At 47.0% G+C, this 12,163-nt stretch overlaps 1 protein-coding gene across 2 annotated transcripts in view; it reads right to left on the bottom strand.

The window, feature by feature from the left end:
• NEXMIF (neurite extension and migration factor) overlaps nucleotides 1-12,163 on the bottom strand; it is a 162,605-nt gene that overhangs the window by 7,662 nt on the left and 142,780 nt on the right. Inside the window, exons 3-4 of one of the 2 annotated variants that reach the window (XM_075763685.1) lie at nucleotides 11,639-11,748; nucleotides 1,482-1,606 (exon numbers count right to left, since the gene is read on the bottom strand). In XM_075763685.1, coding sequence (XP_075619800.1) covers nucleotides 1,482-1,606; nucleotides 11,639-11,643 — 130 coding nt within the window. In that variant the 5' untranslated portion in view covers nucleotides 11,644-11,748. The remainder of the gene's footprint in view (nucleotides 1-1,481; nucleotides 1,607-11,638; nucleotides 11,749-12,163) is intronic. The other variant, XM_075763686.1, reaches the window with a different exon arrangement.

The raw sequence follows: 12,163 nt of genomic DNA, 5'->3' as shown, positions 1-12,163 counted from the left end.
AACTGATGCTCTGAAGTAAACAATACTCCAAAAGATCACAGTTAAAAAAGAAAAAGCTGGAGAAGCAAAACCACCTTTCCCGGTTTAACTCAACAGCCGCCCAAAAGCACGCGGGCGATCAGCTCCGAAGGGGGGGCCGGTCCCTCCGCGGGCGCTGCGGCACCCGAGGGCTGCTCTGGCTTCGGCGCTGCCAGCACCCATCCGTAGTCAGGGCGAGAGGGGGCAAAAAGCATCAGCCCCGTCCCCGGCGCCGTCAACGGGGAGGTGGTGGCCCCAGAGCGGCTCGCTGGCTCGCTGCTTTGCATTCAGCACCAAAACTCCTACACAACTATGTTTAATCAAGGCGCTTTTTAAGCGCTGTTTAATTGAATTTCATGGAAGCGGTATGGGGTTCTAGAAATCACCCATCTTTACCGAGCAGGTAAGCGCTGATTTTACTGCCTATTAGATTAGACGGGACCACGGCTAGAAAATCTCCTGCCGTCAGCTGCGGCTTTACCACGCGCAGTCACGAAGGAGACGGGCTGACAGACACCTCCAAAATCCCATCGTGGGGGCAAGCGCAAGCGTACGCTTCCCCCGTCGCAGGCACCCGTTGCAGGGGCCTCACGGGCACCCGTGCGTCTGGAGTCGCCCCAGGTTTTTGGTAATGGGCAAGAACACGGTTTGACTCCACGCGCTCTTGCTGGAGTAAACCTCGGTTTGAGGAGACAGAAGGATTTGAACATACAGGACATCAGAGGACCAAGTCCTTGATATCTAACAGGGTCAGATTTATATAAATATAAATATGTATCAAAATTTATAGGCCAATACAAAATGTAAAAAGCCATGAAATGAAACAGAAAAACGTGGCGAAGAATGAAAATGTCAAGCTCTGCCTCAACGCTGGACTGCCACTGCATTTACTGTGGCCAGCAACTAAAGTCCAACTGACTTGAGCAAAGTCAGAGGACTATTTATTTCCACCAGGTTTTCAGGCAGCAGAGCACTGTTATTCCTCATTAATTATTGCTTTTGAAAGCAAGTATGGAATCGATTAAGTAGATACAGACGAAGCTAGGTATTTTGGGCAGGCTGCTGGAAGGGGCTGATCCTTCCCCACCGATGTCGATGGAGGCTGGAACGACTCGGTGGCTCCCAGGAGCATGACTGCGGCCAGCAGCCCTACAGCGTGCGCGTCATCTTCTATGACTTTTTTCCCTAAGAAACCAAACTAAAATGCGGAATTCAAATTGCACGTGCACATCAGCATTTCCAACCACGCGTACGCATGGGCAAAAGCAGTACTTGTTAAGACTAAAAAGGTGTAGACTGATAGCCGGAGTGACGTCTGGGCAGAATATATACGTTTGCCATACCGCTCCTCATAGCAGAGATACCTGCAAACCGCTAAAATCAAATACACAAAAGGAATTAGGAAAATAAGTTGGCTTGCAAGTTGTCGCTGCTCCCTCATGTATTGTAATTAAGTTCCTTACCATTTTCTTTCACCCCATTAATCAGGATAGTTTCTTGGTCTTCTGAGGCACAATCCTGCTCTTGTTGGTCATCCATCAATTTAACCTCTTTCTGTTCACTCCATGCCCCACTGCATCTGGCCGACCTGCACATTTCCAGAAACATAACCGCAGTCAGTACAATTCCCAGAATCGGCTCAAGGAACCGTGAATAAAAAAATAACAACAACAAAAAACACCCGCACGACCTCACGTGCCGCCCTTACCCTGCTTAAGAGGACAAATACTATTTATTTAGGCTATCGTATTTTCACTTTTCCACACCAAAAGCCAAACCCAACGTATTTCAGCAAGGTTAAAATACTATGTATCGCCATCTCCTTCCCCAAAGTCCTGCAGAAGGTGGGGCGGCGCTCCGCACCTCTGCAACACCCTTCGCATCGCCCAAAAGTGCTTTGCAAGAGCAGGTAAGCGTTATCATCTCCAGATGGGTGAACGGAGACAGGAAGAGGAGAGGACTGGCCCCAGTTAAGACAACAGCAACTCCGCGGTGGAGTCGGAAGAGAAACGTAGACGTCCCGAGGGACAACCGCTCACCCTAGCTACCAGCTACTGCTCTGGTCTTCCAAGTGCTGGCAGATATGAAAAACTCCCCCACAAAAGTAGGTTTTTTTGGGAAAAAAAATTATCTCTAGTCTCATTCTTCACTCAAAACACTTCTTCATCACAAGAGCTCCTCCCAAGGAAGCCTCGTTCCCCGGCCACCTACCACCACCCTCACGGTCCCCGTTCATCTCGGTTGTACCACCACCAGTCGAGGCTGACCGGACTTGACGGTGCTTCTCTGCAGCAACGAAACCAGGCTCAGAATCAGGCCCAGGTTTCCTCCCTTCCTCCGCTGAAGATCCCCCCACGTTAAAACGATCGCCGCCCTAAGGAGAAGGAGACCGTGCAAGGGAAGAGACGCGGCCGAGTCCCCGGGCATGGGTGGCACAGGAGAACCCTCACCAGTGCTCGCACTGGACAGAGTTTCACCTCTTGGACCGTAAATTCAAGTCAGAATCTGCTTTTTTCCTTCTGGCAACTGGAACTCTACTTTTTCTCTCTCATAGAACGGGTGCTAGATCGAAGCATTGGTTTAGGTGGGTTTTTTTGGTTTGGTTTTGGTGGTTTTGTTTAAAATCAACATTTGTCAATGTCTGATCTTCCCACAGAATTCGCTGCCCTGGGTTCAGCAGCCAAACTTCATTCATATTCAGATTTGCAGTGGAGTCCTCCTAATTAACGTGAAATCTTTACAACCGTCTCAGTAAGTGAAACCTTCACTGAACTTAAAGATGTTGTGACACCGAGAGTAAGATAAGAATAACAAGCATCAGTAACTCAACTCCTTTGCATATTTAGAGGAATATTTAACTAACCCGGAGAGTTTTACTTTGATGCAAATCCCTATTTCTAAGCTCTCAAAACGCGTCGGTTTGCTGCAGTAAGACCCTTCTTACCCCTCCCCACCACCCCGGGCTCCCACGGCGGTTGAGAAAAGCTCCGGCCGAAGCATCGCTGACGTGCCGTAACAGGAGCGACTCGAAACGCCGAAGCACAGAGCGGGCGTCGTCGGGAGTTATTTCCATCGCAACTTGAAGAAGATTAACTTCTAAGTGTGAAAGCTGCTCTGCGTTTTCCAGTAAGGGTCTACAACTTCATGCCGCCTTGATAATATGCCCTGCCTATTAAATGTATCTTAATTAATGTAAATATTAATAAAGTTTTAAAAATAGCTATTAAAGAAAATATTAATAAAATATCTTAAGCCTCAGGAAAACCAGAGGCTTCTCAGGAGACCAGAGAACTACCACTGGCCCCACACGTGGGGCTGTCTGCTGCCCGAGGAAGCTCTGGGAGAAGGAAAAGCTGAGCTGAGTAAGGAGCTTCAATGGACTGTGACCTGGTAGATGTTTTTTGCAGACCCTCGTGGTTTGCCAGGTGGGAGAGGAATGTGCAAAGATCTCCCATTTCAATTAACCGCGGGCAGGCAGGGGCGGAGGACCGTACCTTTGGCTATGTGCGCTTACAGATCTGAACCCGTTGCTCAACGCACTCAATGTGGATGACGGGACCATCACCTTCAACGTACAGAAGGTTAATAATCAACGTTCCTGTACACTCTGATCTCCACCGTCCTTCTGAAGTGCAGAGGTGATGCTCTGATGGAGGCTTACCCGTGCACGGTCACCAGCAGATGCAAAGTGCGAGGGGAGAGGTCCTGCCATCGCGCCTCGCTTGTGACTATCTGTAGCTGAGGGGCTTCAGCATTCAGAGACTACATCCACAATTTATCCTATTAATTTCCCTAATTATTTTCAACCTAGTCGACACCGCTGGCCTCCACGGCACCTTGCGGTAATGCGCGCGGCAGCTTCTGTGCTGCGTGACATGGATTTGGTTTTGTTCGGTTTGAAGCTGCTGTCCTCCAAAGGACGGGCTATGTGTTCCACAGAAACACAGCCTCAGTCCTAGAAAGGACGTGGAGTATGATCATCATTTAAATATTTAATAATATTTATATTCACAAGGGAATCACGGCAACATTTCAAGTTATCCAAGGACATAAGCCAAATCAGGATATGACTGAACTTTTCCTTGCTGATCAACGTTTAACCCGCAGGAACCAGGTTGAGGGGTAAGAGCTGATCCAGTGCTGCTGTAGAAAGCTTCATCCCTCAAGTCAAGTCTTTGTTTTATCAGTACGATAAGCTGAGACCCGCGGTCGTCAGCTCAGAAGCACAAGCATCGTCTCTGCACGGTTTTGCTGACCTGATTTTTGCCTGGGTGTACGGGTTTAGAGCGATTTGGTGTAAAATGCCACAGGTGGCCTGCTTTCAACCGGTAACATAATCACGGCTGTATTAAAGTAATGGCTTGCAATGAATAAAACATAGGACAAAAGCAGAAACAATAATTCTCCAATAATGTAAATTTGTCACTTCCAGCGCGCAAAGCATCTCCAGAGAGAAAATAACAACGTGGACATAAAACACTAGCGAGCTCACGAAGAAAGATCTCAAGCATTTTAAAGAAGGCATCATCCCAGTACCGCTGGGCTTTCCACCGGAGGAGGAAGGAGCACGATCTCATGCGTGGGTTGCACGCCTCTCGGCCTGCTTCCTCCTCGCTCTTTCGGCGGAGCCGGTGGTTTGACTGCAGTTTGCGGACGGGTACGTGAGGGAGGCTTCTGCCTTTCCTTACTTCTGACGGATGCTCAACGGCCAACCTTCAAGGAGAGAGCAGGGCTGGTTTGGGCAACCGACTGAGAAGGCAAGCAATGGGCAAGCAGGCAGCCAAGCAAATGGAGGCAGGAAAAGAGAGTTTATAGGTGGGGACACCTCTGGGACATCTAATCTCCTATTATGATTTTTTAGGACGTGTGTGCATAAGCGGGAGGGAAGCACAGAAGGGATGTTTCTCGTGGATGCGATCCAAAGGCTGGAGAAGACAATGAAGGTGACGAAATGCAACAATGAGGGGGATGTGCCTGCGGACAACTACTTGGAGAGCAGAGCTGAGCTCCAAGAATGAGCTGGAAAGAACTGAGAAGAGTTCAGATGGGGGACCTTCACATACAGTCGGAAAGAGATGAAGCGTGAATGAGACAATCTGAAGTTTGCAGAGACCTACTGAACAAGAGGACCTTTCGGGAGCGGTGTGACTGTGAAAGGTCAGATCCCAAGAGGGACAGGGAGAAACACCGGCGACTGCGAAAGAAAAGCTGACAAAGGGGCTCGATGCGATGCAGCACAAGAAGAAACCAAAGGCTGGGAACAACAAAGAGAAGGAGAACAGCTGGGTCCCTGGGAAGAAAAACTAAACCGAGAGAGGTCTAGGGTATAAAGGCGATGGGCAGAGAATACACCGGGTAGCAGGAGAGCACAAAACACAGAGCCATCTGCGGACAGAAGAATAAAAGGGAGAGAATATGGATTTCAGACGGCGTCAGGCCATTGAAGAGATACACGACTGGGGTCACGCTATTATGAAGAACCGACAGGAGGAAAATCAGTCACCAGCCTGAAGTTGATGAACTTGACTGGAGCAGGAGCGGATGGAGGAAGAGGACAGCGGGCAGAAGGGAATGGTCAAAGATGCGGAGTCAGAGGCACAGCTTGGCAGGCTGCGCTTCAAGGATGGTCACAGGTGGTCCAGTCGTAGGGAAGAGTTCAGACGGACTTTTCGTGATTCCAACACGTACTTTAGGGTATTGGTCTGCTAAGATCACAGCTGGCATGACAGAGAAAGATACTGGCTAGGAAAGGAGATCAAAGGGAAGAAGTCGCAGAAAACAAGCAGTGGAGCTAAACAATAATTCAACTAGTTTTAAGCACGAGATGGACAAATTAATGGACAGAAGGACAGGATGCAGTTGCCCGTGATAGCAACACACAAGACTCGGTGACCTGGAGAAATCCCTTTCGGCCCTATGACTCACATCAGATGAAAGACTGCAAGTGCCTCAAAAAACCCCTCAGCATCACAGCTGAGAAACTTCTCCATTCCTCACGGTTCCTATCAATTTTCCCACTGCTTCTGCTAATGGGGTTGTACAAAAGCTGTTAGCGACTAGATCGCGCGCACGGGTCTGGAAGAATACAAACACGGCACCCAGTACGGACCCTCCACTGTAAACCTCCCGTTGAGCAGGTATCCTCAGCCCGGGTGGCCAAGTAACCCAAAGCACTGTTTTGTTCAGTTCTAAAAACCCCACATGATACTCAAGAAGTTTTACGGGCATCGGTATTGCCGGAGCGGAGGCAGATGTGGTCAGAGAACGAAAGCCGATGTCCCAGCTGATGTCCCACTTGCTCCCTCTGCTCCCAGCCCTATTTAGAGGCAATCTCCTGGTGTACCATCCCCTCACCAGTTCACAATAACCAGATTATTTCTTTTCCTATATATTCAACAGGGTATGCAAAGCATCAGCAACACAAGCAATGCTCCCCATAGGAAATAAAATTGAGGGGTACTGGTTATTTACTTAGAACAGAGGAGGAAATGCCCGAATTACAACGCTAAAACATCCGGACACGCTCCCACATTCATCTCCAGCCATATAAATGAAGAGCCTTCTATTCACTTAAAACTGGCACTTTGTTGTGCAGGTTGGATTTAAGCATGTTCCTACTAACATAAATTTTACAAAGGCAAAAGGGGAAACACCTCCAATTTCTACAACCACGAGGGAAAAATGCATCTGCTCGACGCCCGTCCTTACAAAGGAAACAACAGGTTGCTTGGCTTCTTTCTCGGCCAGAAAACACCCGTTTCCCCCCAGTATCGCATTCAGCTGTCCTGAATGGATGTTCCCAAAGCGTACAGGTACGGGTCCATCACCTTGGCAGAGGTGCCACGGGGAGAGGACGTGCCCTTGGGCCTCGCCAGCTGGAGAGCCCTGGTTCCCCAGACGCCGGCCCAAGGAGAAACCGTGCTCAAGGGACCTGCTGGAGAGATCTGCTCCTGCCGAGAGGATGCTCCACAGGCTCTTCCTTGGGAAGCAGCAGTGATTTGGCTCATGGCATCTTCCAACGGAAGCAGCGACGCCCTGGAAGCACTTAGAAGGCACGTGACCACATATATATATCTCTCTCTATTTTATCCATCTATCTATCTATATCTCCACCGCTAGTTGAACATCTCCTCGTTCCTATTTCCTGGGCACCAGCATTATGCTGTTGAAGCTTAGTACACTCCTCTCAAGCAGAGAAAAAAAAAAAAAAAAATCTACCAGGTAAAAATAAACAGCCTACTAGGCTGACTGAAAGCCCACCTACACATATGGGAATTATATTAGATGGACTAGATTATGGGTTAGCGATAGCTGTTCCATAATTAAAGCTGCAATAGTGTTTCGGCTTAAAGCTGAATAAACAAAAGGTCACTAGCACCCAGACAAAACCCAACGTGCCGGTTCCTATTTACACATAGCTTTTACATACCGACTGCTTTTATTTGCTGTAGATCGTGAGGGTAGATGGAGAGGGAGTATCCAAAGTGAAGGAAAATCTTTTTATGGAGAAGTGGGGGAAGAAAGCGAAGAAGAAGAAGAAGATGTGGCTTTTTTTCCTGCGGAGTTGTGAATAAGCGCAGGTGTTCTCTATATGCAGTTGTATCTTTCAAAAAAAAAAAGAGCTTTAGAGAAATTAATTACATGTCAGAGCCTCTGACAGGTCTTTTAAGAATTATGATACTTTTGAATGAAAACATTATATACTTATAAAGAAATACCATGTAAATGTCTCCGAGATATTTACATTCAGTGGAGTAATAGTAGAAAAGAATTCAGCTCTATCTGTGCTACGAACGGATGCTGAACATGCCGTGCTCTTCCTAACAACGACGTCTCCTGCCCTTGCAGGACTTCATTAACTCTCCCGCAGCAGCACAAAACAGAGTTCAGGGGCATCTGCCAGGAATCAGCTGTAAACAGAAACAACGAAGAGCCAGAACCGCGGCGAGAGAACCCTCCGGACCGCGTCCCCGAGCGCACGGCTCCTCGCCATCGCACCGCACGCCGCCTCCTGCGCTGAAGCAGGCAGCAAGACCTCTGCAGAGGAAAATATCTGAGTGGTTTGCTGGTTTTGGTTGGGGTTTTGGTGGGGGTTTTTTGGTTTTGGGATTGGTTTGTTGGGTTTTTTTTTCCTTTTAGCCCTGACAAAACCTGGGCAGGACATGGATAGGGAGCTTCCCGTGGAGAAAGCAAGGAGGGGCAACGATCCTGCCCCGCGCCAGGAGCTGGTGCAGTGACGCCAGGCTCATCGTTCGCTGACCTGACGGATGCTGTTTTCCCACCAGATTCTGAAATTCCCAAATCCCTTTTATTCCATGGATTCCATTTCATCCTTGGTTTTTCACTGTAATTTGATAACTGGTGGGTGAAGTGATAAAAAATTTTCACTTGCCAGCAGATGGAGATGTATTTTACTACTAAGTCTCTAAAAAAGAGGTTCTCTAGGAGTACCTCTCTGAGTAAACCTGTTTTTTCCAAGAATTTACATTTTTATTTAGGCCAAGCATCTCTGAATTTTGCCCAGCACCACGGCAAGAAAAAAATACAAAGAGTACATGATGCTTCCAGCACGGACATGGTTGGAAGTGGGAAGTTCATAAGGGAAGGTACAGTGTGAAACCATCCTCCCACTCTGCCCATCATCAAGTGCTTCTCCGGTCCACAAAAGGGATGTTAGACTTAAGGGTTCTGGGTTTCAAAGTTATTTTCCCAGGAAAATCTCATGAGGAAATTGTATCTCCTGGGCTTTTCCTATCAAGGATGGTGAGCACGTGGGAGAAAAAGCCAAGCGAAGGAGAACTAGAAAGCAAAGGTGGCCTTTGTGGGTCTATCCCAGCAGTGAGACATCTAAAACCCTTCAAGGAGGTAAGGTTTGATAGAGTCAACGTCAGCTGAGAATAGGTTTGGCAACCTAGGTGTAAATACAGATAAAAGCCTCCAATTAGGAATGAATCTGGGGGAAAGAAATGAAGTTGATAAAAAATAGAATTCGCAGAGAAAATGGAGAACACAAACCCCCTGAAAAGAAGAAACACTTTAAGAACTAGTGTGTTCCCAGAAGGTGTAAAGGATGGCTGGCTTGTTAATATTCATAGCAAGCCTCCACTTCTTCCTTCAGCTGAAAGCAGATGCAACAATTATCGCAGAGCCTGAGCCCCAACTCCAGCAGACCCCGAGATATGATATTAAGAGCAGACTATTTTAGAGCCGACTCTGAATAAATGACAGTTTCTGACCTTACTCTGGGAGGACATAAGGTGCAAGTGTTTCAAGACTTGTCACAAACAACTTTAAGGAAAAACGAAGGAAGTGAACAAAATTATAGGCTTCCTGAAAAAGCACACGTAAAATACAGAAGGAGCTTTCTCTGTAAATGTATGCTCAGACATCGAGAACAGCAGTATATCATAAAGGGAAAAAGGCGGCAATTATAATCCTTGAGAAGCTGAAACGCATGAGAGAATGTCTGAAATACGGCGTATTTCTGTATCGGTTTAGGGAAACGATAGCTGCGAAACCCAAAACACGAGAGCAGCAAAATGCAAAGAAAGCGAGTGAAGAATCCTTGCACGACGGGTGAGAGACCGGGCAGTAACTGGGGAGAGGGGGAACCTCGTAGGGAAAAAAACCCCTTCAAGTAGTAACGCGGATAACGGAGTGACCGAGAAGATGGGAGGAAAAAGGACGGTCCCAGTCCAAAAGCAAAGGACACCGGCTTCGGATGAGCAAAGCTCAACGCCACGTCCCGAGACGGCAGTCAAGAACCCGTTAGAAAGTCGTTGATTTTCAGGTAAGGAGGAAACAAATACCCCTCTTCACCAGACGTGGGATGAATTTACACCGTGGGGTCGAGGAACTATTCCCCATGGGAATGTCGAGGGTGAGGAAACGCAGGAGCCCAGGCAGACTCCGGAGGGTTTCAGTGAGGACACCTGATTTTACGGTCAAGAAGCATAACGAGGATTCCTGGCTACCAAGAGCAAGGGAGGACCATTAAGAAGAGTCACTGGGTTTCTCTTTGGCCATCCTCTCTCATTTTATAAAGGGGGAAAGGAATTAAGCAATAATTAGTGTCACCAGCTGCGTAGTTTTGAAAAGCGCTGGCAAGCTGAGGGGTAAGATTTTCATCTCCTGGAAATGAAAAAGAATACAAACTTTGTTTTAGCTATGATGGCCTAAAGTAAAAAACATTTCTATAATTAGTGAAAAAGACGAATAGCCTTATCCAAAGAAAGACGGTTTTACGATTGACGACAGACCTAGTACTAAGCCATGGGTAGAAGCCTATTAAAAAATCAGTGTTGAAAACTGTCACAGGTACAGCTGCCACCTTGCTCCTTAGGACAGGCTTGTGATTTTTATGAGCTAAATACATCCTTTCTGTCTCAGCGGGCAGGCTGCTGGATGAGGACTTCTGGTCCACCCTGACCAAGGGGCACCTCAGAGGAAAATTAACAGCAGCAGCTATCCAGCCAGGGTTAGCTCCTTCTTTTTACAGTTTATTAGGATTACTAACCTATTTAGAGAAGCAGAAGTTATCTTTGGGATGGGATGAGGGGAAGGCAAGAGAAGATTTTAGGGATTTCCTAAACTTAGCTCTTGATACATCAGGACCGCAAAGAGCGGAGGAAAAGGGGGTGTTTGTTGGAAGAGCAAGACCTGAATGTATCCGAAAGAACAACAACCCTGGTCACGCTTCTCCATGCACAGGCACGTACTTGAGGACTTGATACGCTCTATACAGCTCCGTGAGGGTCACAAATCAGCTGGTCTCATTATTTTCTAGCAGACCTGACTTCCATAGACGGGAACTCAAAATATAACCAATACTTGGGAAAAAACGTAACCAACACTTGGGAGTAACGCACATCTACCCAATGTTGCCTCTCAACACAAGGTATATACAAAGGTTTTTGGGAGTATCTGAGAGCAAAACAATACATTGTTATGGGAGGCTGGCACGGCCACAAAGACAGCGAGTAGCTCATTAACGAGGCTTATTAACAAATCATAAGAACACAAACCACCACCATCAGCAATAAACCAGAAAGCAAAACAAGAGCCAAACCAGAGTAGCCCAGGACTGAGGTTCCTTCCAAGCCTGCGGTTCAAAAACCGGCAGCGTGGTCCCAAAACATCACCCAGTACTGGAAATTAGAGGTAAATTGTGCTTATTCTCTGGAATACATACTAGGAGAGCCAAACAGGAGCTAAAAAGGGATGTCAATCCTGTTTATAAGAGATACTAAGGAAACCAGATGTTCCATTTGGGAGAGAAAACGGACACTTTTGGACAACTTTAAAAGGGATCTCCTCTCTCCACTGTCTATTTTAGCTTGTGTGAGAGGTAAAACCCCGCCTCAGCCAGACCCAGGAGAGAAAATCCCTAAACACCCCCCAGGAATGGGGAAGCAGATACTGCCACTTATCTGAAGATTGATAAGAAAGTAGACCCACATGGGTTTACAGCTGAGTTTTAAGTGCTCTGAAATGTTTCAATGGCTCTGATTAATTAGATTATGCACGAAGGAGATACTCCGTCCCACTGGAAGGGGTCGAAGAGAGCTGTAGTAAGCGTATAGGTGACAGATTGTACCAACTTTCTGTCCTATAGAGTTACTTCATCAATAGACGTCAACGCCAAGCGTCGGCCGGCATGCTGGCCACGTGGTGTCCGAATTGGGTGTGCAATTCCAGATCACTCAGGATTCATTACGGGCAGACAAGCTGCTGATAAAATTAAGGTGACACTTAATGCACTACCTGATAGTTACAGAAATAATGTTCAAGATACCATAGCAAAGTCTTGGGCCAAAGTAAGCGGGGAAAAAGGCAACAGAAGCATTTTTCTTTAGAGATGAGCTGAGAAGTTACGTTTTTTGCCTTTCTTCCTTAAAAGCAACTGTATTCCAAACATGTAGTTTTCACTCAATCTCCGGATATAAAGTTAAGATAAATCAGAAATGTTAAGGGTCTGCATTTCTGAGAAAATTAGGCCGGAATGATTAAAAACCCCAACTCTCATAAATCTGCAAAGGTCGAAAATTCAGTGCGATACTGGGGTATTAACCTTACGAAAACACGAGGACCTCTCCAAAGCTAATTATGTATCAGGCTGGTCTAAAATAACAAAAGCCATTAAAGA

The sequence above is a fragment of the Balearica regulorum genome, chromosome 11 (genome assembly GCF_011004875.1).
Source record: "Balearica regulorum gibbericeps isolate bBalReg1 chromosome 11, bBalReg1.pri, whole genome shotgun sequence".
Taxonomy (NCBI): domain Eukaryota; kingdom Metazoa; phylum Chordata; class Aves; order Gruiformes; family Gruidae; genus Balearica; species Balearica regulorum.
Note: the sequence above shows the minus strand (reverse complement) of the source record. Positions and strands in the feature narration are given on the sequence as shown.